The 25,442-nt window shown below is 42.5% G+C and overlaps 1 protein-coding gene across 2 annotated transcripts; it reads left to right on the top strand.

Annotated features, from left to right (window-relative positions):
- The first annotated feature begins 504 nt into the window (after positions 1 to 504).
- Psma5 (proteasome 20S subunit alpha 5) lies at positions 505 to 23,870 on the top strand. Of its 2 annotated transcripts, NM_017282.2 has the most exons (9): positions 508 to 663; positions 4,360 to 4,426; positions 8,448 to 8,574; positions 9,756 to 9,823; positions 11,051 to 11,158; positions 11,296 to 11,354; positions 12,609 to 12,711; positions 17,362 to 17,448; positions 23,629 to 23,870. In NM_017282.2, the coding sequence occupies exons 1-9, from the start codon at positions 635 to 637 to the stop codon at positions 23,704 to 23,706; spliced, it is 726 nt and encodes a 241-aa protein (NP_058978.2). In that variant the 5' UTR covers positions 508 to 634; the 3' UTR covers positions 23,707 to 23,870. The 2 variants fall into 2 exon arrangements, with proteins under 2 accessions (XP_063137749.1, NP_058978.2); XM_063281679.1 differs by having other exon boundaries at positions 505 to 663; positions 17,362 to 23,657.
- Positions 23,871 to 25,442: the final 1,572 nt, after the last annotated feature.

Below are 25,442 nucleotides of genomic sequence, written 5' to 3' on the forward strand. Positions count from 1 at the left end.
TCCCCAGCCCCCGAACCTATCAATTTTTAAAACTTTTTTTCAATCAGCCCGGTTGACAGAATCGCGGGGCACGCTGGTCCAGACTGCACTGAGGCGCACACATCTCTACCTAAGTCAAAAAGTCCTCAGCAAAGCTGGTTCCGGTTGCCACAGAGCCGGGAAGACAGCGAAGAGTTGGGCAAGTGAACGCGGAGTAAGAGACTGGTGTCCCTCGGCTGCAATCACGCGAGTCGGCGAGACTTACGTCACGATCCCTACAACCAACTACCAGTCCCAGTCTTGCAGCAGTTCAAAACGCGACGAGCGCACACCTCTGCGAGGTTCACTCCCACCAGTTGCCTCAAGTCCCAGCGCCCGTAGCAACCAAGGGTGCCGGGAAGCGGAAGTGCATTCTAATTCCGCCCTCCCAGTTAATCCAGGTGAGGAAGCTTGTCAGCCCAATCATTGCAGCGAAAATATCTATCAGCCAATAGAACGGAGACACGGGAGGGCGGGCTAAAAAGGTCGCGTGCGCACGCGCAGAGGGCCGCAGGATCCTTGGTGCTGTGGCGGTGTGGTTGAGTAGGGTGCTGCTTTCAGTCGTGTGGCCTTTGGGAACTCCGCGTAGCCACTGCCGCCTCCTCCTGTCCTCGCCATGTTCCTCACTCGGTCCGAGTACGACAGGTTCGTACAGCGAGAAGCAGCAGGGTCGAGATTTGGGTGGGCGGGCCTGGGCCCGGGCCGCGGCCTGGGTTCTGCAGTGTCATGGGGCACCCGGGTAACCTAAGTCTGGCGGGACCCGGGGAATCTGGCTCCCGAGGCGCCCGGCGAGATTGCCCAAGCTAGACTGGAGCGGACCCGTTGCACTTGTGCTACCGCTGAATCACCGCTACTTTTGACTCCGCACGGAAGCGAGAAGCTGGGGCTGCTTGAGGCAGGCGGCGGAGAGGGGTCCGGACTCCAACCTTTAACCTGAAGTAGATTAGGGACTCACCAGCCTTGTGTTCGTCTTTTCAGCCTAAGTATGACTGCTTAAAAGAATAATGAAATGAGTTTCCTCGAATAGAAAGCTACCAGAGACTATTGAATGAGTTTGTAGGAATCCGTGCTATGCTGTACATTTTAGTCTTTTTTTAAAGCGCGAAGGCAGTTACAGCTATTATCTGATACATTGCCTGAAGTCTGGTTTTATAGGAACTAGAATGTATAGTAGTTCTCAGAAGAGTTTTAATATGCTGATCCCATTTGACCAAAGAGGGGGAAAAATTGAGAGCAAGTTAATTTTTGTGTTGTGTTGAAGGCTAAATGTTTTGTAAAGGCAAAGCTTTGTGGTTGTGTTTATTTAAAAAAAACAACCTAAAAATCAAGTCTTGAAAATGCTAACTAATAACTGTCATAAATGCTGTGGATACTGTAACTTTCAGTTTCTGTTTTGAGTAGTTTTGCAAGCCGCTGAGTTCCTTTAAAAGTTAGGGAAGGCAGACTTTTTTTTTTTCCAGGTGGTATGAGAAATCACTTTTCTTGGCAAGTATATATCGAGGCTGTCAAAATTGTGGCACCTGGAATGCCATTTTTTAACCTTTTGCTGACTCAGAAAATACAGTTGAAGTTTTAAAACTATTTCCTGTTGTCAAGTAAAATGGTCGTTAACACTTGGCTTCCAGAGCATTGAAGGGAGTCATCTTTAGGTGATAAAATTTTGAGAAAATCGTGATCCTCACCCGAAGGGCTTTATTGAGCTTTGCCCATTTATTTATATGTATTAGTTGCTTTGTGGATTTTTTTTCTTTTGTATCTGCCAAGACTAAAGTTCAGGCCTCTATTTATCCAATGTTCTTGATCTTTCGCTCAGTACAAGGAGCATTGTTTAGGGAGCTGGTTTTACAGCAGTGAGCAGAACCAAGATTCCTGCTCTCCTGTTTGCTTGTGTAACTAATACGAGACAGAAGTGTATTGATGTTACTAGAGGAATCTTAGGCCAGCAACTGGATGTTCTGATGAGAGGTTGCATTCATCGTTGGAGGTTGGGGAAAACTTCACAAAGAGGCTGATAATTCAGATAGGCCCAGAGCAAGTAGGATTTTTAGTAAACCAAGACCACGAGACCCAACAGATAGTAAAGGAAGAACAAAGGAGGACCAGTGGAAAGACATAACACACATTTGAAAAACGTCCAGGCTGACTACCACATTTGTATGATGCATATAATGGGACTAGTAGGTGCTATGGAAAAACCAGGATACTGACAGCTCGGATAGACTGTTAAGAATTTGGATCTCACTCTGTAGGCAACTGTGTGCCATCAGTTTTCTTTTTCTTTTTGGCCTTTTTTGGGGGTTGGGGAGACGTCCATGTACATGCCTGGTGTCCTTTGAGGCCAGAGGGTGTTGGATCTCTTAGAGCCGGAATAACAGGTGGGTTTTCGCCACTATGTAAGTGCTGGGAATCAAACCAGCATCTTCTTCTGAAGAGCCCCTAGTGCTCTTAACTGCTCTCCCAGCTCACTAGCTCTCTTTTTTTGGTCTTTTTTTTTTTCCTTTTTTTTTTCTTTCTTCTTAAAAAGACAGGGTATCTCTATAGCCCAGGGTGACCTAGAGCTAACTGGCCCACCCAGTCTGGCCTTGAATTTGTGAGGATCCTTTCTGCCTGATTGATTGTTCTGAGTTCTGGAGTTAACACTCATGAGCCACTGTGTCAGACTCTAGTGTTTCCTTTTAAGAAGTTACCTCATCACACTTGTTTTTATAAAGATTAATTGATTGGAAGAACAAGTTGGCTTCCTTTAAGAGGCTTTTACAATAGTTAGGTAAAGGGTAACGAGGCCGTAGGGATGGAAGTGATGGTACCATGGAGGAGGAGCATATGAGTTAGTATGACTTAGCATGTGGTAGGATAAAGGAGATGGCAGGGAGAAGTGAGTCATCATTCAGAACATTCTGTTATGGAGGAACTCAGAAGCTGTGGGTGTCTTAAAATAATGGGAATGGTATAGGTGAGTTGATTTTACAGAGTGACTAGATTTAAAAGGTACTGTTTAAGACTGGAAAATGTTGAATGATGGTTGTAATTGGGCTATTCAAGAGGAATTGTTTCAAATTTAGATTAATTAGGTAAAAGGCAAACTGGAACTAGAAATTTAGAATGACTGGTTTTAGTTTCTATGCAACATCTCAAGTAAGCAATGAAATTTGGGAGGATGAAGACAGAGCTTACTAGGATGGTACTTCCAAATCAGGGTACAAAAAAATTAGTCACATAAGTTTATAGGGTTCTTTCACTTTTCTGTAGTTTACTTAAATTGTCATAAAGGCAAGGACAATTTCTTATTTTTCCTCAAAGCTAGTGATAAACCTGGTTCTCAATCTCAGGATGGGTCAGTTTTAGTGCGTGTGTGCGTGGTGTGTGTGTATGTGTAACCTGGGGCTTATATGCAGTGGGCAAGAGCCAGAGCTCTACAACTGAACTGGTCCCCAGCTCAATCTGAGATTTTCTGACCGCAGTTTTCCTTTCACTGAGTTTGTCAGCTGTGCTTTAGAACCTTGAACTTCCTTCTGGATGGCTTTAGTGATCTGTTGGTTGAGGAGGGCATGAGGAACTGGATGGTGAGAATAATTCTCAGACTGTGAAGTAGAATAGTTGAAAGCTTTGTCTACATAGGCTTTCTTGAACTGATTCTGCTTCTGTTTTGCTAAGTAACTTTGAACTATTTATTTGATATCTCTCACACATACAATCTCTTTTGAAGAAAGTTTTGGTTAAACAAAATTTGAAAACAGTGGTATATGCATACTGTTGTGAGGTTTAGAGTTCATGAACTAAGGATTACAGGTATTTATATTCATTTATCCAGAAACATTTTTTAAATTGTAATTGTGTGCTGAAAGCTTCTGTAGCTAATAGTGAGTTTGTCTCTGCAGGGATCAGCAACACAGTACTAGTGCAAACGAGAGGAGCATTGATTCAGTTAGTAGAGTAGTCTGGCATAACTGTATAGGCTTTAGTAACTGTGGCTCTCAGTATGCTGTTAATGTAATAATACTATCTCATACAAATAGGAGAAAAATGTACATTTAACTGACTCTTACAAAAAATAGTAACATCAAATGCACATATGGGAAGGGGAAGGAAGCCATTTTCTTGGAAATGGCCTGATAGTTTGGGAGGCACACATTTATCAAAGGAATTGGTAGGTTGGCTGAGAATTCATCCAGATTGATTCAGGTCATCTGCTTTCTTTTGTTCAGTTTGGCAAAACTTTGGTCAGGTTTGGGGGTTGGGTAGATTTGAGGGCCTGCAAACAGTTGGTACATCAAAAGACTGGAAGACTTGCTGTATACTTCTGATAGTTTCTAATACAATTTTTATTGTTTTTAATTTCAGGGGTGTGAACACTTTTTCTCCTGAAGGAAGATTATTTCAAGTGGAATATGCCATTGAGGCCATCAAGGTAAGTAGCCAGTAGTATAGTTTTGGAAATTTCATAACAGCCTTGCATATTGATAAAAGGACATTTGTAGAAAGTGTGTTTTAGCCATTCTTTTAGAAAATATTCTCACATTCCTTTAACCAACTACTACTTGTATTATAACAGTTGGAATTTTTGAAAATTAGAATCCAAATTGAGTAGACTGACAGTGTTTTTGTGTTGTGAAAGCAGGTTTTGTACATTTTTGAACTGTGGGGCTTCTGGTGTAGGCCACTACCCTTCAGGTGCCAGTAGCACTTACCCTTCCATACAAGCAAAACGCCTGCAGGTTTTGTTGAATGTTGGTAGCTCGAAAGAGAGTCTCCATTTGAGAGTCGCTTTAGTAGAAAAAAATTAAACGTAGATGTGAATTGTTTCTGTCTTGTTCAGTTGAGGGTTCAAGATCCTCAGTAAACAATTACAAGTGTGTAGCTGTGGATGTAGCACAGAAGTAGAGTGTTTGCCCAGCAAAAGAGAAGCCCTAGGTCCAGTCTGTGCCCAAATTTAAAAAATATGGCAGTTAGATAATATGTAAGTCTTAGATTTAACTTTTTGGGCAACGGTCTTAGGTTTTTTCTTTCTTTTAATTTTTAGGGCAATCACATGTGTTTGTAGTTTTAGAATCAAAGATTAATGTAATAAGAACAGAGTCCCTGAGGCTTTACCGTCTAATTTCAACTCCCCAGAGGCAGCACTTTAAACTTCTTTTTTTTAAGATTACTTTTTTGGGGGGTTGGGGATTTAGCTCAGTGGTAGAGCACTTGCCTAGGAAGCGCAAGGCCCTGGGTTTGGTCCCCAGCTCCGAAAAAAAGAACCAAAAAAAAAAAAAAAGATTACTTTTTTGGGGATGCAGGACCAGCTGGGACCTGCTGTGCCAGCGCCGGGTTGCCTTGGCCTGCATGCCCAGAGAGAAATGCTTTGCAGTTTAGCACAGGAACCTGTTTGTCGCCGGGACATCTGTGTGTAATATAAACAGACATGGGACTAGGAATATACTCGAGTCAAAAGCTTAATCCTCAGTCAGTTTATATGCAGTCGAGCTACATGAAATTGCCAAGTTTAGCCCGAGTTTTATCAGCCAAGATGACGGTTTTACATGGTTGAATCTAACAGTCGTGGAAGTCCTCAGAAGTCTTTGGCATGGTCTTAAGTATGAAGGTTTTGTAATTTGGCCTCCTCTTTCTCAAATAATAAAGTATTTGGTTTATGACAAAAAAAAAGATTACTTTTTTTTTAATGTGTATGGTTGTTTTCCTCACATTATGTTTGCACCACGTGTGTAGTGCCTTCGGAGACAAAGAGGACAGTGGGGCCCTTGGCGTGGTCATTGTATATGGTTATGTGCCATCCAGCATGCAGGTGCTGCTACGAGAATCCAGGTCCTCTGCGAGAACAGCAGATGCCCTGACCCTGAGCCACCTCCCCAGCCCCACTCTCAAGTCCTTTATCACCATATGCTTAGAACACAGGCATTGCTAGGCATCATCTACACATTTTTCATTATGGAATAGATTTTTGCATATCTGTTCTCTTCCTACCCACAATTGCCTAGAGGACTGGAAATCGTCAATGCAACCTCTCAAGTAGCTTACACATAACAAGTTTTGTAGAATTAATTGGCAGTTATTTTAGTAGAACTATTCATTCATGGTTGAGCCATTCTGTCAGCATTTGAGAGTAATATATATGCATGAAACATGATGTACTCGTTAATATTGATTGTCAACTTAGCAGGATCTAGAATCACTGAGGAGGTAAGTCTCCAGTTAATTGTGGACTGTAGTTGGAAGGCCTACCTTGACTGAGGGCAGCAGCAGTCTGTGGGCTTTGTTCTTGTACTTCATAAAAGGGAAAGCTTGCTGAGCACTGACACTCGTGGTCCTTCCTGATGGTGTGCAGTGTGGCCAGCATCCTCCCATTCCTGACACCATGCCTTCCCCCTGAGGGGGGCTGTGTCTGTGAGCCAAAATAAACCCTTCCTTCTTTAAGGTGCTTCATGTCGGGTATTTTGTCAGAAATATTTTGACTGGAGCTGGAGAGATGGCTCAGCGGTTAAGAGCAGTGGCTGCTCTTTCAGGGGTCCTGAGTTTGAACCACACGGTGGCTCACGACTGTAGTGGGATCTGATGCCCTCTTCTAGCAGGTGTGCATGCAGACAGTGTTCAAATACATAAAATACATTTAAAAAATGAGGAATATTTTGACCACATTCAGTCTAAAAACAGGTTAAATGTGCTTTTTTGTGTGGATTCATGGAGGGACTGGAAAAATGGCTCAGCGGTTAAGAGTTGTTGCTGCTCTTCCAGAGTTCAGTTCCCATAACTCATGTTGGGTGGCTCACAACTCCTGTAATTCTAGGCCTCAGGATCTGACATCTTCTAACCTTTGCAGGCGTCTTCACACAAGGGAACATACACACAGAGTAACATAACTAAAATGAATTAAAACTTTTAAAAAGTTTATGGAATTCTGCGGGTCTTTTTTTTTGTTGTTGTTTACAATAGCAGGTTTAATCCATGTTCACAGTTGGTGGGTTATTGTTGTATAGAAATAAGTAGATAGAGTAGGAATCCAGAGGCTAAAGCATGGTCTTAGGAGACTGTATTACTAGTGGGTAAATCTGGAGAGGCAGAAGGAGAGTGCACTCCACAGGAGACAGCTTCAGGAAGGGCGGGCGCTAGTGTTGCTGCTAGTAATGTTTGTTGTGGTGAGTTGTACCTAAGGGTTTAACCAATTAGTAGTGAGTAATAAAGTTAGAGGCGAGAGATAGCATTAGATTATGAGACGCTCATTTTTTTTTTTTTTTTTGTGGAGCTGAGGACCAAACCCAGGACCTTGCGTTTCCTAGGCAAGCGCTCTACCACTGAGCTAAATCCCCAACCCCGCTCATTTGGTTTTTAATTAAAGGCAATACAGAGAGTACCAGTTCTTGAGAGAAATAAAGTAAAAATAACACTTTTCCCATCAGTATATCAATAAACAGTATATTCAGAGCAAGAGACTAAGGATGCTAGATGTTGCTCATACCTTAGGAGGCAGAAACAAACCTGGTCTACATAGAAAACTTCCGCTGAGCTGGCCCACGCCTTTAATCCCAGCACTGGGGAGGCAGAGAGGCAGATGGATCTCTATGAGTTTGAGGCCAGCCTGGTGTACAGAAGGAGTTCCAGGTTAGCCAGGGCCTCTTTCACAAAAGAAAAAAAGAAAGTTTCAGCCTGGCTAGAGTTATATGATGAGACCATTTCTCAACAAAGAGATTGAGCGGTGGGGGCACGTAGTAGGAACAGGTGTTTATTATGTGGTAGGCACCATTTTCTCTATGGAGTTACCTGGTTTGTCTTCATTTTGCAGACAGTTGAGTACATAGGGATGAGGTGTGTAGGTGGCATGGGGGTGAAGAGGTGACTTTTCTACACTGTGGACTGCTAGTGACTTAGGATTAAGTTAGTATTATTTCCCTGTGGTCAGTGAGGATGGTGGTATATTCAATTCCTACTCCTTTTCCTCTTTTCTTTTCCAGGGATGACATGGGTTTGGGGAGCATAACCTATTGGACAGACTAATATAGATGGTAGAGGAAAAAGCCATCAGTTCCAAAAGAAAACAAACAAAAACCTATAATTAGAACTTTAGAATTCTTCCTCCCAGTACTAGTGTTAACATAATTTTTCAGATGTGTTCTGACTTTATTGGATATCCCACCCCGTTTTTGATACTGGGGACCAAACCTTGCTCATTCGAGGTAAGCACAAGTACAGGGCTATAGACATAAAAAAATAAATATAAAATAAATATAAAAAATAAATATTAAAAAAAAGGCATTTATAGCCTTTGATGTTCAAGGGAACAGTGTGCAGTGTTTATTAGGCATGCTCTGTTCTTCCTGCATCCAAGGCATGGATAACGAGTTTCTGTTTATGGATTTCTCTGAGCTGTGTGTGATAACCACAGTTTTTGTTTTGTTTTGTTTTGTTTTGTTTTGTTTTGTTTTGTTTTGTTTTAGCTTGGTTCTACGGCCATTGGCATCCAGACATCAGAGGGTGTATGTCTAGCTGTGGAGAAGAGAATTACCTCGCCACTAATGGAGCCTAGCAGCATTGAGAAAATCGTAGAGATTGATGCTCATATAGGTAAGTAATAAGTGGACGCTACTGTAGGTCTGGTGCGGGTTAATTAATCTTCGGTGATCCAAGAGAGGTTCACACAGTAAATGGCTTCTCTTTTTATTTGCTACTATGTTCAAGGCAGGAGGCCAGTGTACATAGGTCTAGGCAGTGGGAAGCAGTCTCAGGACTCAGTTATCTTAACTACCAGAAAGTCTTCTTGTGGATTTCATTTTGTAGTGCTTGGGGTTGAACCCAAGATCCTCTCACATGCTAGGCAAGCACTCTACCACTGAACTGTAACCCAACCTTTGGCAAATATGATCTTTAAATACATAAATATTGGCTCTTTGGCTAGTTCCCCTGGTAGAAAGCTAACTGGAGCCAAAATAGTGTAGAGAATTGTCATGTCCACTGAGAAAAAAGTAATTCTCAAAGATTTTGGAGTGTGTAAGGTTCAGAGTGTAAGAGGAGCCCTATGCACTTTGACTAGACCAATCTGTTCCTATGGGAGGCTTAACTGCTCTCCTCCTGGCCCTCTTTGCCCTTTCTCTTGTCTTTATGACAATGTAGCATTAAAAGATACATACTTTTCCAGTTACAGCTTTGTGTTGTAGTTAGCTGTCCAAATTTGCTTATCTTACCAACTCAACCCAGTTCCTACAAAATTTGCTAAGTAAGTAATTGCTCAAAAGCCATAAGAACTCAGTGCCATGGTAACTGGGAGCTTAGTATTCCCTCTCACAGCTAGAGAAATGGATCTTACAATTGGAGTGTTGTCTGCTGTATCTCAGGTCCGCTGTCTTTTGGAGGTCAGTGTCACTTCATTCATCAGAGAAAACACTGCTAGACACCATGGACCTAGAGAGGGAGTCATGGCACTTGTCTTCCAGGAACTGAGGGCTTATCTGTGGTGGTGCACAAGGTGGCTCAGTAAGGATGTGAAGGAGTTTTGTCTGGGTTCAGAGGTCATGAGTATTAGTTACTTTCTCTACACTGTGACCAGATATCTGACAGCTTAAGAGAAGGAACTTTTCTTCTGGCCCACTCACAGTTTTAGTTTTAGAAGGTTTATTATCATCATGAATACATTGGTGAACATCTGTGTCCACATCAGAGTAGACCAGGAGTAGAGAGAGTATTTACTTCATGGATGTGGATGAAAAGTTCTGGAGGGTTTGGCTGGTAACTGTTCTTTTCTATTGCAGGTTGTGCCATGAGTGGGCTAATTGCTGATGCTAAAACTTTAATTGATAAAGCCAGAGTGGAGACACAGGTAAAGTCAGCATCTTCTCTGCTTTTCATTGTGGTGCATGCACTCCTTGTTCAGTGATGACAGAGCTACCAGGGCTACACTGCAGGTGTCTGTGCTGATAGTAGACTTGGCTCTTGGGAGTGTTGGGTCCATTCCCCTGCTAAAACCCTCGGGACTTAGGATTTAGCACTCCAGCCATTGCAACTTAAAGCACGCTGTAGTCAGTAGAGCCTATAGCCTCTTGCTTCTAGCCTTACCCTACATAAAGCATGCAGTGTATTCCCTGATTGACTATCTGTGGGACCCTCATAGCGGGATGTAGTCCTAGGAAAGGATACCCTGGCAGCTGCCTTTTCTGTCAGGCTTATGAAATTGTTCTCATCTGATAAGCAATGATTTGTACCAGGTGACAGGTACTGATTAGGAACACTGTTTTTTATTTTATTTTATTTTTTTTCCGGAGCTGGGGACCGAACCCAGGGCCTTGCGCTTGCTAGGCAAGTGCTCTACCACTGAGCTAAATCCCCAACCCCTGTTTTTTGTTTTTGTTTTTGTTTTTTTTAAAATAACAAAAACCATTAAATCCTTGGATATCTGCACTTTGTAATAGGCTAATAAGGGAAACAGCTAATCACAAGGTAGAAGTTTTTACACATATTTCCAAGTTTGTCCTTTATATTTAGAATAATTTATATAAACACTTAATCAAGGGAAGGTGAATATTTAAAGAAAATTGACACTTGGTTATTTACATTGACTTTGTGAAAAGACTAAACTTGCTGCTGTGTTTTTAGGGTTACTATTTTGCAAGGGTAGCAGCCTCTAGGTCATCCTTATTTCCAAAGCTTATCTGTGTGCACTTGTGCGCACCCTCTCCCTCTGTCCTCCTTCCCTTCATTTTTCCCTGTTCCCCTTGAGACATGGTCTTTCTGCAACCAGCTCAGATTGGCCTTAAATTCACCATCCTCCTGAGGGCAGGGATCATGAGTATATGGCTTAGTATTTGGAAGTCAGAGCTGTTCCTCTTCTGATATAACCCCAAGCACCCAGTGGCTAGTGTTAATCAAGAACAACATGTTGATCTGGGTAGGTGATCTGTCTTAGCTCTTGGGAGAATGAGGTGGGAGGTTTGTAAGTTCTGGATCAGATACACAGCAAGACCCTGTCCCAAACAGAAAAGGCATGAGGTGATGGTCAGTGTGAGTTTTCTCCTTAAGGAAGCAGACTCATTCTTTGCCCTTTTTCTAGAACCACTGGTTCACCTATAATGAGACAATGACAGTTGAGAGTGTGACCCAGGCTGTGTCCAATCTGGCTTTGCAGTTCGGAGAAGAAGATGCAGATCCAGGTGCTATGGTGAGTTAGTGCTGATGCTTATGTTGAGCCCGCTGTAACTGTTCTGTAGGACTGAGAACATTTGTCCTCTGCACACATTTCTGTACAGGACTCTCAATATTTGTAGCCTCTTCTAAATTAATTCTTTTTGGTTCTAGTCTCGTCCCTTTGGAGTAGCATTGTTGTTTGGAGGAGTTGATGAGAAAGGGCCCCAACTGTAAGTACCATTTCCCACCCCTGCTTTGGGGGGGGGGTGGTAGTGGTGATTATTGTAATTTGAACTGAGGTCTAGTAGTTTAAATCAACTTGGAAGTTTACTGGGGAGCTGGAAAGGATTAGATGCAGCTCATTTGGTAGGGTACTTGCCCAGTATACATGGAGTCCTAGGTTTCATCCTGCTTCCACATAAAACCAGTGTGGTGCAACAGGCCTTAGATGCCTCATACTCTGAAGGTGTGGGCAGTAGTGTAAGTTTAAGGTCGTCTTTGGCTACATAGTGGCTAATCTGAGCTACTCTGTTTAGGGTTTTTTTTTTCCTTCGTAGCTGGGGACGGAACCCAGGGCCTTGCGCTTGCTAGGCAAGCGCTCTACCACTGAGCTAAATCCCCAACCCTGTTTAGTTTGTTTTAAAAGGAAAGAAACTTGGGTGTCAGGGGCAGGCAGATAGATCTATGTGAGTTCCAGGCCAGCCAGGGCTACAAAGAGAAACCTTGTCTCAAAACACAACCAACCAATAAATGAATGAGATAAAAAATAAAAGGAAAGAAGCATTAACTGATGAAAAGTAGGGCTTCTGAGCTAGTGTTTCTGAGCTAGTGTTTCTGTGCTGTTTTTTCCAACTTTGGGGATCCATGAAGAAACCTCTATAGAACCAGTGCTGATTCTTTGAAGAATTAGAAGCTACCTTATTGCTGTTAGCATCTGGTCCCCATTCTCACGTTGATGTATCACAGATAGATTGATGGGCATAGTAAATAATGTGGTCATTGTCCTGTTGACGTACACAAGTGTGCACTTAGGTGTACATAAGTGTTATGGTTATGTGTACTGTGCCATTCTCTCACCCAAGGTCTCAAGGAAGTTAATGATTTTAGTAACCTTTTCTTCTTTTTAAAAAATATTGTTTAGGGGCTGGGGATTTAGCTCAGTGGTAGAGCACTTACCTAGGAAGCGCAAGGCCCTGGGTTCGGTCCCCCCCCCCCAAAAAAAAATTGTTTAAATTTGAATATTAAATTTGAATTTTTTGTTTAACACACAAAATAGGTTTTATTGTAACATTTCTATGTGTACACAGATATGTATATCATTAGTCAGAATCTTTTAAAAGAACTATTTTTTAAAAACAGAAAGTCTTTAGGGCTGTGCCTCAGTGTTTCAGTGGCATATCCTGGCTACAGGGTGAAATGCTTAGGCTTCTTTTAGTGAAGTTGGTGTTGTAAGACGCCCTCGTGAGCATCAGTTATCCTTTCAGGTTTCACATGGACCCATCTGGGACCTTCGTACAGTGTGATGCTCGAGCAATTGGTTCTGCGTCAGAGGGTGCCCAGAGCTCCTTGCAGGAAGTTTACCACAAGGTAATCAGCCATTCTCACAGCTCTCCTCATTTTTATAGTCAGTGTTTAACTTCTGTGCGAGTAAAACTATAGACTGCAAGAGTTTTTTTGTTCTAAGTTTTGACAGTTGTGTCACATTGGAATCACAACCTAAAACAAGACAAGATCACAGTTTCTCTGCCAAAGTGCTTATTAATCTTTCTGCTCATTTGCAATTATTTACCAGTATGGATGTGTCTGTTCTTGTCCTTTTTATCAGTGAAGTTAATATAGCTTGTCACTTCGGTCGTTGTGAGTCTATGCTGGAATGGAAGCCAGGCCTTTCCACACTAGTGTGCTTTACCCCTCAGCTTTGTTAGTTTCTGAGGCAGGGCTTCTCTATGTAGTTCTAGGTGTCCTGGTTTTACTAGAGCAGGCTGGTCTTGAACTCACTGATATCCTCTTACCTCTGCTTCCCTAGCTCTGGGATTAAAGGCATGTGCCACCAGGCCCCACTCTCTTGTTGTACTGTTAGGTTTTTTTGTTTTAATTTTTGCTGAATAATGTGCCATGCTATGACTATAGCACAGGTTTGTCCTCTGTCCTGACAGCTTCACTTAGCAGTTGAAATTCCTAGTGTGGATATTGAAGCAAGTGAGCAGTTGGTACTGACTTTCTACAATAGGAAGATTTGGGGTTTTGTAATTCATGGCTTTAGTTGAAGGCTGCCACGCCCAGATCAGTCACATAGGGATGCCTGCTCATATCAGTACCTAACAGGCATATTTAAGAGGTAATTTAGGCTTGGCATATAACTAAGTCTATGTAAAAGTCAGGTTACATTATACCGTGACTATTAATATGACTGTATTAGTTATTTTTCCATCGCTGTGGTAGAACACCATGACCAAGGCAATTTATAGAAGGAAGAATTTATTGGGCTCCAGAGGGATAAGAGTCCATCAGCATGGGAATGCATGGCAGCAGGGAGCAGGAGGTTGAGAGCTCACATCTTCAGTGCAAGCACAAAGAAGAGAAACAGACTAGAAGTAGGGTGAGGCTTTAAGCTCTCAAAGCCTGCCCCCAGTGAGTATTTGCTCTAGCAAGGCTGCACCTCCTAAATGTCCCCAAATAGTACCACCAGCGGGGGACCAGGCACTCAGATATCAAAACCTGTGGGGAGCATTGCTCATTTAAATCACAGTGTGTAATAGCTATGTCTTTGAAAGATTTTCATAATTTAATACAATTTTTATCACTAAAAATTATAGTAACCATGAGCCTTTAGCAAATTGTAATTCTTTTGCTGTGGAGCTTCTTACTGTTGTGTTAGTGGCTGTTGAGGGTTGGGTAGCTGCGACAGCTTCTTAAAGGGCGGCTATGTCATCCATCAACTGTTGCTTCTGTGAAGGTTTTAGCTGTAGCCTGTGATGGTGTTTGATAGTGTCTGTGCACAGAATTTTCATCCCAAAATGTGACAGATGCTCAGGCTTTTCTGTGCTTTGTCAGCCAACTTACATAGTATAAAAAGGAACAGGAGAGCTGGGACTGGAGCTCCCTGGAAGATCCCTTACACACATAGATATGTGGGGTCGTATGCTCTGTCCCCGGCACTAGAACCCTGGTGCTAGGAGTAAGGTATTGCAGCCTGAATGTCACTGCTGTTACAGGATGGCCTTTCTTTGAGCCACATGAGCCACCTGTGCCGTCCTCCAGCTTTGCTTCTGCAGCTTCCTGGCTTTCAGCTTTTGTTGATTTAAAGAGGTTAGGGCTTTGCTGTGGGTCATGCTTTGGGTTAAGCTGTTTGATTTGTTCAGAGTCATGAAAACTTCCTCCATATCAGTACTTGAGAAAGCTGTTTTCTTTCTTTCTTTTTTTAATTGTAAGATTTTTATTTTGTGTATGTCAGTGTTTTACTTGTGTAAGTCTGTATACTGTGTACATGAAGTGTCCATGGAGGCCAGAAGAGGGTGTCATATCCCATAGAACTAGAGTTATGCAAGGTTTTCAGCTACCATATGTGTGCCAGGAATAGAACCCAGGTTTTCTGCAGGAGCAGTAAATGCTCTTACACAAAGCCAGCTCTCCAGCCCATCTCAATGGGCTTTTCCTTTTTCCTTTTTCCTCTCCCCCACTCCTCCCCTTCCCTCCTCCCCTCTCCTCCCTCTCTCCTCTCCTCTCCTTCCTCCTCTCTTCCCTCTCTCTGTCCTCTCCTCTCTTCTCTCCTTCTCTTCCTCGCCCCTCCCCTTTCCTGTCGTGCCCCCACCACCACCACCACCACCACACACACACAGGGTTTTATTATGTGACTATGGCTGGCCTGGAACTTGCTGTGTAATCCAGGATGGCTTCAAGCTCTGCAGAGATCTGCCTTCCTCTGCCTTCTGTGTGTTGGATTAATGGGATACAACACCACACCCAGACTGTTTTACTTTCTTAACAGTCACTTGTTCCTAGAGTAGCACTTTCAATTTCCATCAGAGGTTTTCCAGTTGGGCCAAGAGAGATAGCTCTGCAGTCAAGTACTTACTGTTCTATCAAAGATCCCAGTGCATACTTAAATCTGTCCTCACAAATGTCGAAACACCAGCTGCAAGTGGTCTGGGTCCTTTTCTGGGTCCCATGACCCAGAAATAATAAATAAAATAAAATTGTTTGGCTTTTGTTTTTTAAAGATTTATTTATTATGTACACAGTGTTCCCAAACACACACACACACATATACATGCTTGTACACTAGAAGAGGGCATCAGATCTCATCACAGATGGTTGTGAGCCCCATGCGGTTGCTGGGAATTGAACTCAGGACCTCTTGAAGAGCAGTCAGTGCTCTTAACCACTGAGCAATCTCTCCAGCCCAATAAAATTATTATTATTATTATTTTTAAAGATCTTTTTCTTTCCCTTTTCAAGGCTGGTTTAACTATTTGGCACAAGAGGCCCAGCTTTCAGCCTCACTCAAATCTTGATAAACTGTGCTAAACTTTATCATTGTCCGTGTTTGATTGAAAGTGAGAGGCATGGGACTCTTCCTTTTGGCATCCTCAGGTTATTACAGCTACTAATTGACCTCGTTTCAGTATTGTTGTATTTTGGGAATGTAGAAAAATCCCCCCAAAAGATGGGCAGTACAGCAGTGAGAACATCTACATTTGTTGTTAAGGTTGACACTTCTAATGTGGCTTGCATTACTCAAGCAATTACAGCAGTAGTATCACAGGTGACTTGCCATGTTTACAGGGTCTGTCTTACATAGTGCTTCTCTTGTAAGCATGATCCCCAGAAACCATATTAATAAGGCCAGGGAGCTGTAAACATTCTTCAGTGGTTAAGAGCACACACTGCTCTCACAGGACTGAAGTCCTGTTCTCAGCACCCATGTTAGGTGACTCACAGCCACCTGTAACTGCAGTTCTAGGAAATCTGACAGCTTTTTCTGGCCTCTGAGGGCATCTGCACTCGTGTGTATACCCACACGAAGACGGACATCATTAAAAAAAATCCTTAAAAAATGGATGGGGCAGCCAGGTGTTGTAGTACAGGCCTTTAACCCCAGCGCTGGGAAGGAGAAACAGGCAGACAGGTGGATCACCAGAGCTGACTTGCTAGGCAGCCTAGCCTACTTGGTGACTTCCAGGCCAGAGAGAGATTCATTTCAAAAAGGTATTTGAGGAGTAACATCCAAGGTTGTCCTCTGACCTCCACTAGGTGCACGTGCAACCCCACTACCGATGCATCTGCACATACCCGAAACAAAAGAGGAAAAAATGGTTGCCAAACAGATGACACTATTGTAAGAATTGATCTGAAATAATAGGGACACAGAATAATTCTATGCTTTTAGAAATGTTACCAGTAAGTTTGTTCAGTATAAGGTTGCCACAGACCTGCAGTATTTGCTAAGTGCAGCAAAACAAACCACAGTGAAATGCAGTTTGCTTATAATGTAGATCTCATATGTGGAGAAAATTGTTAGTTGGTGCCGCATGTGCCTGTGTAGTCAGCTTGACACGAGGTAGAGCCATATGGGAAGAGGAATTTGAGATGAGAGAATACCTCATCAAATTAGCTTGAGGGCAAATCTGTAGGGTGTTTTTTGATTAATGATTGGTATGGGAGGGTCTACTCCCTGCAGGTGGCTCTGGGTATATAAGAGAGCAAGCTGAGCAAGCCAGGAGGAGCAAGCCAGGAGGAACAAGCCAGTCAGCAGCACTCCTCCATAGCCTCTGCTTTCCTCAGTGACAGAGTGTGACCTGAGAGTTCTAAGATGAAACAAACCCTTTCCTTCCAAAGTTGCTTTTGGTCATGGTGTTTATCACAGCAATAGGAACCCTAAGGCAGGTAAATAAAATGAAAGGTGAATTTTCAGAATCATTTAGGTCACTTGGATATTATTAGTCTGTTTCCCAGGTTATATTATCCTCTAAATCAAGGAACTCAGATACACATACACTAGGGATGTACAGCCTTTTCCTCTTTCTCAAAGATGATTTACTCTGAGTTAGTAACTCAAAGTAAGACATTTTTCTTCTAAGTATATTTAGTAACATATAGTTGAATATTTGCTTACATTACTCTATACAAATTAGGATGTAAGGTATATTAATATCAGCTAAGTGGTTTCTTCAGAGAGATGCAGGGAAGGTTGAAAGAAGGGATCATGTTCAACTAACAGCTCCTCTCTCTTTGAAGTCTATGACTCTGAAGGAGGCCATCAAGTCTTCACTCATCATCCTCAAGCAAGTCATGGAGGAGAAGCTGAACGCAACTAACATCGAGGTACTGTTTCCTGCCTCATGCCCATTGCTAAAGACTGATTGCATCAAGAAAACATATTTTGCCTGCTCTGTTTTTAGGTCATTGATAGCATTTGTATCCTAATCAGTGCTCGTGAAGTGGTGATGGTGGGGGCCAGAGTGCAGTGCATTTAAGAATGAAGGAAAGGACTGAGTGTGCGTCTTTCTTAGGATTGATTAAACACAGCACTAAAGAAACAAAATACATGTGATCAGTTTTGTTGTGGGCAGTTTGCCAGATGCAGGGAAAGAGCATAGGAAATCCTGTCCCTAAGTGCTGCTGATGAGGGCGTGGGTGGGATGTGAGTGCAGTAAGAACAGCTTCCGTGTGAACCCAGGCCTAAGGAGGGTGTGAGGAAGCTTCCTGGAGGAGCTGCTATCTGGAGGAGGGAGCCAGAGCATACCCCAGGAGAGGAGAACAATAGCATTGCAAAGGATCAAAGGACTGGGTGGGCTCAACAGTAGGGGGCTCCCTAGTGCTAGGCCCTGGGTTCTCTCCAAAGTCAAACAGGATTTTTCTCTCTTTGCTTGTGGAATGGGGGTGTGGCAAATAATAAAAATTGGAAAGGCATGGGTTGGATTCTGATGTTGTTATTTATGGTGTTAACAGTAGATAGAAAAGGAGACAATGATGAGTACACACATGGGTTTTGAAATAAATAGGAAAAGATGTATTTGCCTAGAGATTGTTGGGTCATTTGCTGAGTGGGTCAGTGTAAGTATGAAATTAAGGAGAGTGGGAATATCGAGGTACAAAGCATTACAGGTAGGAAAAGGGGAGATAGGAATGAGGGAAACGATTGCTGGACTACACTTAAATATTAGCTCAGGCTAGAGTAGCAGGTACCCTGGGAGACATAACATATATGAATATTTCTGCTTTAAAGAAAGTTTAAAAAGCAGGCTCTTATGACTGATGCTGTAGTCACAGCATTAATAACACAACATTGTGTGTTAACTAAAGCACATCAGCCCCCCCGGGATGCTTGTTGGGTTGAGTGGTCAACTGATCCCTGATGAGCAGCTGATTAGCTGGAGGCCACTTTGTTGCTTTCACAGACTGCCATAAAGGGGAAGTTGGGTACTAGAAATGGAGTCCACCAGAAGGTGAGGGGCCAGCTGTCATTGAGCAGAAGTACGAAGGAGCTTTAATTTAGCATGGAAGGGAGGTTGTATGTGTGCCTTTTGTCTTAATTTTGACTCAGTGTATCTTGAAGTTCTCCCAGTTGTACTAGTTGTCTCTTTACTGCTGTGGGGATCCTTGGTGGTTTTAAAATTTACATTTTAAGATTCTCCCTCTTGCTAGTCTCTCAGATGTGAGATCCAATAACTAATGATGATCTGATGGTCTTGGTTCTGGATGGGAGCTTCTTGGCCCCTCAACAGAAGGCAGAAGTCAGCTCCTGGTTTCACAGTGAAGGCCTGAGGCTACAGGGATAGTTCTTTGTTCTGTCAGTGTAGAGTCTGCCTGGTCTGGGCTCAGTGTACTCAGTGACTTACCGAGTGACAGTCTCCTTCCTCTTCACTGCAGTGAGCTCTTACTGCAGGCTCCTCAGCCCTGAGAGCCTTTGGAAAGGAGGCCTGAGACTTAAAGCTTCAAATGGGCATCATAATGTCAGCTGTGTGAGAGCTAAAGAAAAAATGACCTCAGCCTTGTAATGACAGCACCTGAGGCAAAGAAGAGTGATCCAAAATTCCTGTCCAGTCCAGTCCAGTCCAGTCTGTGTAGCAAATTCCAGGTTGGCCAGGAATATAGTAAGACCCTGTTTCCAAAAACAACAGAAAGTTTTCCATTGAGTGTATGTCCTGTCTTTTTATAGACATCGTCTTTGACGCATAGTTTATACAGGTAGCATCAGCCCCCTTAGATATGCAATCAGTGAGCTTGACAGCTGTAACTGCCACGGAGGTGAAGATAGAAGCATTTTTAACCCCTCTCCAGAGTGCCCTCCAGCCTTACTGTAGTCATCCCAGTATTGACCTCCACTCTTAGAACTGTAGGTTTGTTTTGCATTCTAGAATTTCATACAAGCGTGGTTGCTTAATGTGTGCTTCTTTGCGCCTTAATTGGCATAATTTTGAAGTTCACCTGGTCATATCAGTGCCTCTTAGATTTTACTGCTGTGGGTGGGATTCCTTAGAGCCTGCTTTTTAATGTCTATTGTTAGGAGTTTTTCCAAACAAGAGCTGTATTCAGTATCTTTTTTTCTCCTTATTTATTTCTTAGTCATTACCATTTATTTCTGGTTTTTAATTCTTGAGACTGCTCCTGGCTGTGGTAACTCCAGCTTCTCATGGCTTTCTGACCAACTCTAGAACTACCATTTGACTATCTAACATTGTCACTCCTGCTTGACAGTCCTAAATTAAAACCATTTTTTTTCCCAGAAAAACCATTTCTTCTCTTAATACATATATATATGTATATATAAAGATTTATTTATATGAGCACACTGTAGCTGTCTTCAGACACAGTAGAAGAGGAATCAGATCCTATTACAGATGGTTGTGGTTGCTGGGAATTGAACTCAAAATCTCTAGAAGAGCAGAGCCATCTCTCCAGCCTCTCCTAATACTTCTAATCCTGGTGGGTAACACCAGCTCACGCACTTGTCATTCATATCAGAACCTACAAGACTTTGGCCCTTTGTAACCAAATTAGTTTCTATTGCCTTATATGAACCGTGTTGGTGTTTCTTCTCCACTGTGGTGTGTAGCGCTTTCTCTGCTTAATGACTGGTGTATGGTTGAGCTTTGTTTCCAGGTCTATTTTATTTTAAGCCCTGGGTGTTTTGTTTATTCGTTGATTTTTCGAGTCCAGGTTTCTCTGTGTAGCCTTGACTGTTCTGGACATGCTTTAGACCAGGCTGGTCTCGAGCTCAGAGATCCTCCTCCTTCTGCCTCCCAAATGCTAGGATTAAAGGCATGTGCCACTGTGTTTGGCTATTTTGTTTTTATAGAATCTTGTTAAGTGGGCCAGACTGTCCTGAAATTCTGTGTAGCTCAGGCTAGTCAAAGTTACTGACCTCCGGACTCAGTAGCCTAGTAACTGAGTTTATAGATGTGTTCCACCGCAGCTGAGGCTCTGTACTTTAAATGGCTGTAATGTATACACTGCATGAGATGTGAGCCGATCCTCTTCGCCTCATCTTCTGTTCCACCTGTCCTTACAGGTTACCTTGTCACGGTCTGTCCAGTTAATACACACCGCATAAATCCTTTCTTTTCTGACTCTCTGAACACTCAGGGTTCCTGTTGTAACAGTAGGTGACATTGGAAGCCTCTGGCACCGAGGACCCTCGGTGAGTGAATAGGAGGAGGGCTTTATCTGGAGTCCGGTTTTCTAGCACCTGCAACTAGTCCACACATGGATTATTGATGAGCGAGAGAAAGCATCTGTGTATCTGCTTCCTGGAGGTTTTTTGAACCTAAAGTGAAGTAAATAGAAAGGATTCTTATTCATTATGTAAATGCATATCATTATGCGAACGATATGGATTATTTTTACTTGCGAACTGATGAGTAACTTCCTGAAGGCAGCACAGGGTTCAGAACCTGTTAGTAGTCATTTGCCCCTGCTTCTGAAGGATCTTCTTATTCGGTTTGCCCAGATTCTGTTTTTATTCCCTGTAATCCTTTGGAGGATGACCCCTGGGACATGAGTGACCCCACAAAACAGCCTCGTAGTGTTGATTTCATTTGTCATGCCGCATCTCTGTCCTCACCGACACTGCTCAGGCACAGCTCTACCTTAAGAGAAGTGGCAGTGCTATTTGTATGTGTGGTTCCCTATAATAGAACTCATAGGCTCCAGAGACTAGAGCACATTGCCTAATACAGGTTTCTAAAGTATTTTTGAAATTCTTCTGGCATTTTGTGTAATTAGATATATCTTTTGGGAGAATCTACTAGACAGGCTTTGTGAAGAAGGCAGTTATTTTAATCTTTTCCCAGACCAGTTTATTAGATGTCTTCACCTGCCTGCCCCCAAATTTTATTTACTTACTTAAAAAGAATAATAATTGTAGACTAGATTGTGATAATTTTGTCTGCTAACTTTCAAAGTAACCCTATTTTTAAATGCTGTAGAGTGAGGCTGGGAGCTAGCTTAGTAAAACAGTTAGAGAGATCTGAGTTTGATTTTTCAGAATCCATGTAAAAATGCCAGGCCCGATTGTGTGTGCTTGTAATCCCAGTGTTTGGGAAGTAGAGATAGGTGGTTCCCAGAGGCCTGACAGACAGACAGACCGACAGACACTCTAGCCTACTTGGTGCGTTCCCAAGTGTTAAACATCTGGGCAAAACAAGGTAGACAGCACCCAAGGAACAACAGGCTGCTCTGGCCTCCCTCTGCACCTAAACATATGAACACACATGTTCACACATACAAAGTACACTGTGTAGAATTTAAGATTAAAAATAACAAAATGAAAGAAAAAAAGAGAGACACAAGCAGACAGACCTGGAAAGATGGCTTAGCAGTTAAGAGCAAGACCATTGCAGAGAACAGGTTGTTCCCAGGAGCTGTGTAATGGCTTACAACTGCCTGTAACTCCACTCTCAGGCAGTCTGACACTGTCTTCTGGCCACCAGGCTCCTACACACATGGGGTGCACATAAAATCATGCAGGCCCACACACATTCACATACATTTTAAAAAAATCTTTTTTTAATTAAACAAGTACCAAAATTGGTTAAGTCAAAGTAATGCCTGTTTGTCAGGGTGGCTCCTAAACATGAGATTTTGTGCTGTGCAGGGATGGTGTGTGTGTGTGTGTGTGTGTGTGTGTGTGTGTGTGTGTGTGTGTGTGTGTGTACACGCATGTGTTTGTGCGAGTGTGCGTGCTTATGCTGGTGTTGATCTGACCTGGTGTGTGTGTGTGTGTGTGTGTGTGTACACGCATGTGTTTGTGCGAGTGTGCGCGCTTACACTGGTGTTGATCTGGCCTGCCGGCTGCTGGTTATTTCTGATACTCAGTGCTTTCCCATTGTACTGCTACTGGATTCTCTTCATTCTTCCCTAAACCTAAATTACAGGGTTTTTTGTCGTTTTGGGGTTTTTTGGTTTTTTTTTTTTTTTTTTTTTGGTTGTTGTTGTTAGGTTGCCACAGATACAGCTGTAGAGAAAATACCCAACAATGATAGCTAACAATTATTTGTTCCTTACTGATATCCTAGGCACTTTGCATGATTCATGTTCAATCCTTACTGCTACTCTGGATATTTAAGTGAGGAAATAGTGACACAGGATGGACAAGTAACTCATAGTCACACAAGTTCATTTTGGAAGTTGATAAATATGCTTTAAATATATTTCTTTGAGGCTGGGAATATAGCTCAGTAGGAGGGTACTTGCCTAGTACATGTTGGATCCTAAGTACAATTTCTGTATTCAGGGTGTGTGTGTATGTATGTGTGTACACATTTATTTTCTCTGTATGGTGTGTATAAGGGCAGGCAGACATAACACAGCATGTTTGTGGAGAGCAGAGAAAAACTCATTAAGATTCAGTTCGGTCCTTCCACAGCAGGATCTGAGGTCCAGATTCATGTAGTCAGGGGCGGGTAACAGGTGTCTTCACTTCCTGAACCATCCTGAGGGCTGGGTCCTACTTTAAATATTCTCCTAGAGGCTGGAGAGATTGCTCAGTGGTTAAGAATATTAGAGGTCGGGGCTGGGGATTTAGCTCAGTGGTAGAGCACTTACCTAGGAAGCGCAAGGCCCTGGGTTCGGTCCCCAGCTCCGAAAAAAAAGAACCAAAAAAAAAAAAAAAGAATATTAGAGGTCCTGAGTTCAATTCCCAGCACCCACATGTAAACTCAACCACCTGTAATGGGATCTGATGCGTGCAGACAGAGCCCTCATGTAAATGAAATACAGAAATCTGTGTGTGTGTGTGTGTGTGTGTGTGTGTGTGTGTGTGCTTTGCTGCTGCTTTGCGAGCTTATTGAAGTAAAAAGCAACAGTGATGTCAGTTTGACTGTCACATGGTGGAGTAACCTTAAAATAGGAAAATTGGCCCATAAGACTTTTTATTGAGTCAGGTATTTTAGGGCCCTGCTTGCCTGTGAAGGATATCCTCAGACAGCAGATCCTTAGACCCTCAGAAACAGCTGCAAGGACCCCAGCCAAGCTTATTAACCCCTTTCTGTCTCTCCGCAGCTGGCCACAGTGCAGCCTGGTCAGAATTTCCACATGTTCACAAAGGAAGAACTGGAGGAGGTGATCAAGGACATTTAAGGAGGGGCCATCCTCGAACTTCTGTGGGACAGTTTCAGTTCTAATGGCTCTTAGACTTTATTTCCAACTCCACGTCGTGGAAAATATCCAGTATATGTATGTGTGTTTTTTTATGATGTCTGTACATAACAGCAATTCTGAAATAAAAAAAATTTACAAATATTTGTTAATAGTCTGTGATCTTATTGTAATTTTAAATGCTTATGTTGGTAGGCAAAAATGACAGTAATTAATGCTCTTAATACCTTTCCTGTGAGCATGACTATCCTAAAATTATTGTGGTGTTCTCTGTAACACAGACATCTCTAGCCTTAGATACTGGAAGATTAATTCAGACTGGTCCAGCTCCCCCCAGTGGTTAGTAGATGTTAATACGACTAAGTCCATAAGTCTTTGAGTGGTGTGTTTGTTTGAGGAAGGGTTTCTCTATGTAGTCCTGGCTGTCCTGGAACTAGCTCTGTAGACCAGGCTGGCCTTAAACTCAGAGATCTGCCTACATCTGCCTTTCAAATTGGGGAGTAAAGGTGTGCACCATCACTGCCCAGCCTACGAGTGTCTCTTAAGGAAACATACTCTCTATTGCTTCCTTTATATGAGGATACTGCTCATTGACCATCAAAAGACTCCTGGGGGCCTCCCTACCTCTTTGTGTCTTGATGGAAAGTCTGGGAAGAGCAAGTGCCCATTTTATGAAGTTAAGGACTGCAAAAAACTTAGGGGATAAAAACAAAGAAAAAGGAATGGTCTTGGCTTTGATCTCAGTTGAAATGGCAATGAGAATTACATACCTAAGCTGTATAAGAGAACTGTAAAATTCAGAAGTAGTTTCTTTTGGACTTTGGAATGCTCCATGAACTTCTGGAGCTGTTCTCCTATGACTAAGATTAACAGTTATTCCATTTGAACCTTAGAATATTCCTAACAGGTAAAGAGCCTAAGGCTATGTCATTGACATAGAAAACTAAGTTGTTGCTGGAGAGATGGCCCAGTGGTTAAGAGCACTTACTGCTCTTCCAGAGGACCGAGTATGGTTCTTAGCACACACATGGCGGCTCACTAACATACATTACTCCAGTTCCACGGATACTCTCTGGCCTCAAGACACCACAGGCGTACACGTGGTATATAGACATGAAGACAAAATATCCACACGTTTTAAAAATTAAAAATTGTTTTAAATTAACAAAAACCTGTTGGGACTTGATGTCAGGTTTTCAAGGTTTCATATCACCAAGTCTTTTTTTTAAAGATTTATTTTATTTATATGAGTACACTGTAGCTGTCTTCAGACACACAGAAGAGGGAGGGCATCGGATCCCATTACAGATGGTTGTGAACCACCATGTGGTTGCTGGGAATTGAACTCAGGAAGCAGTCAGTGCTCTTAACCGCTGAGCCATCTCTCCAGCCCCACCAAGTCTTGAGTAACCAGCCAGTCTCAATAGCAGTTTAAGATGTGGTTTGCACTGTCTGAAACCTGACTGGTCCTTGAGGGTAAAGAATCAATTGTAGTTCATTGATGGCTTAGGAATTATGGCTTTGTGTAATCTTTCATTAGGAAGTTGTACTCTGATATTAAATAGTAACAATATGGGCAGCTGATTTCATACAAAATTCCTTAGTGTAGTGAGAAGTAGCTTGTGGTGATACATGTTTGAAAACTGCAATTCAACCCAGGAAGGTTTGCCCTATACACATACACAATGAAAACAACTTGGGTTTATTATCAACATTCT

The sequence above is a fragment of the Rattus norvegicus genome, chromosome 2, assembly GCF_036323735.1.
Source record: "Rattus norvegicus strain BN/NHsdMcwi chromosome 2, GRCr8, whole genome shotgun sequence".
NCBI lineage: Eukaryota > Metazoa > Chordata > Mammalia > Rodentia > Muridae > Rattus > Rattus norvegicus.

Bases quoted from the DNA above. Each gene is read 5' to 3' on its own strand.
- Psma5 (XM_063281679.1), top strand. From the start codon at position 635: ATGTTCCTCACTCGGTCCGAGTACGACAG. The intron at 664-4,359 runs GTTCGTACAGCG...TTTTAATTTCAG, and splicing joins ACTCGGTCCGAGTACGACAG to GGGTGTGAACACTTTTTCTC. The intron at 11,355-12,608 runs GTAAGTACCATT...TTATCCTTTCAG, and splicing joins GATGAGAAAGGGCCCCAACT to GTTTCACATGGACCCATCTG.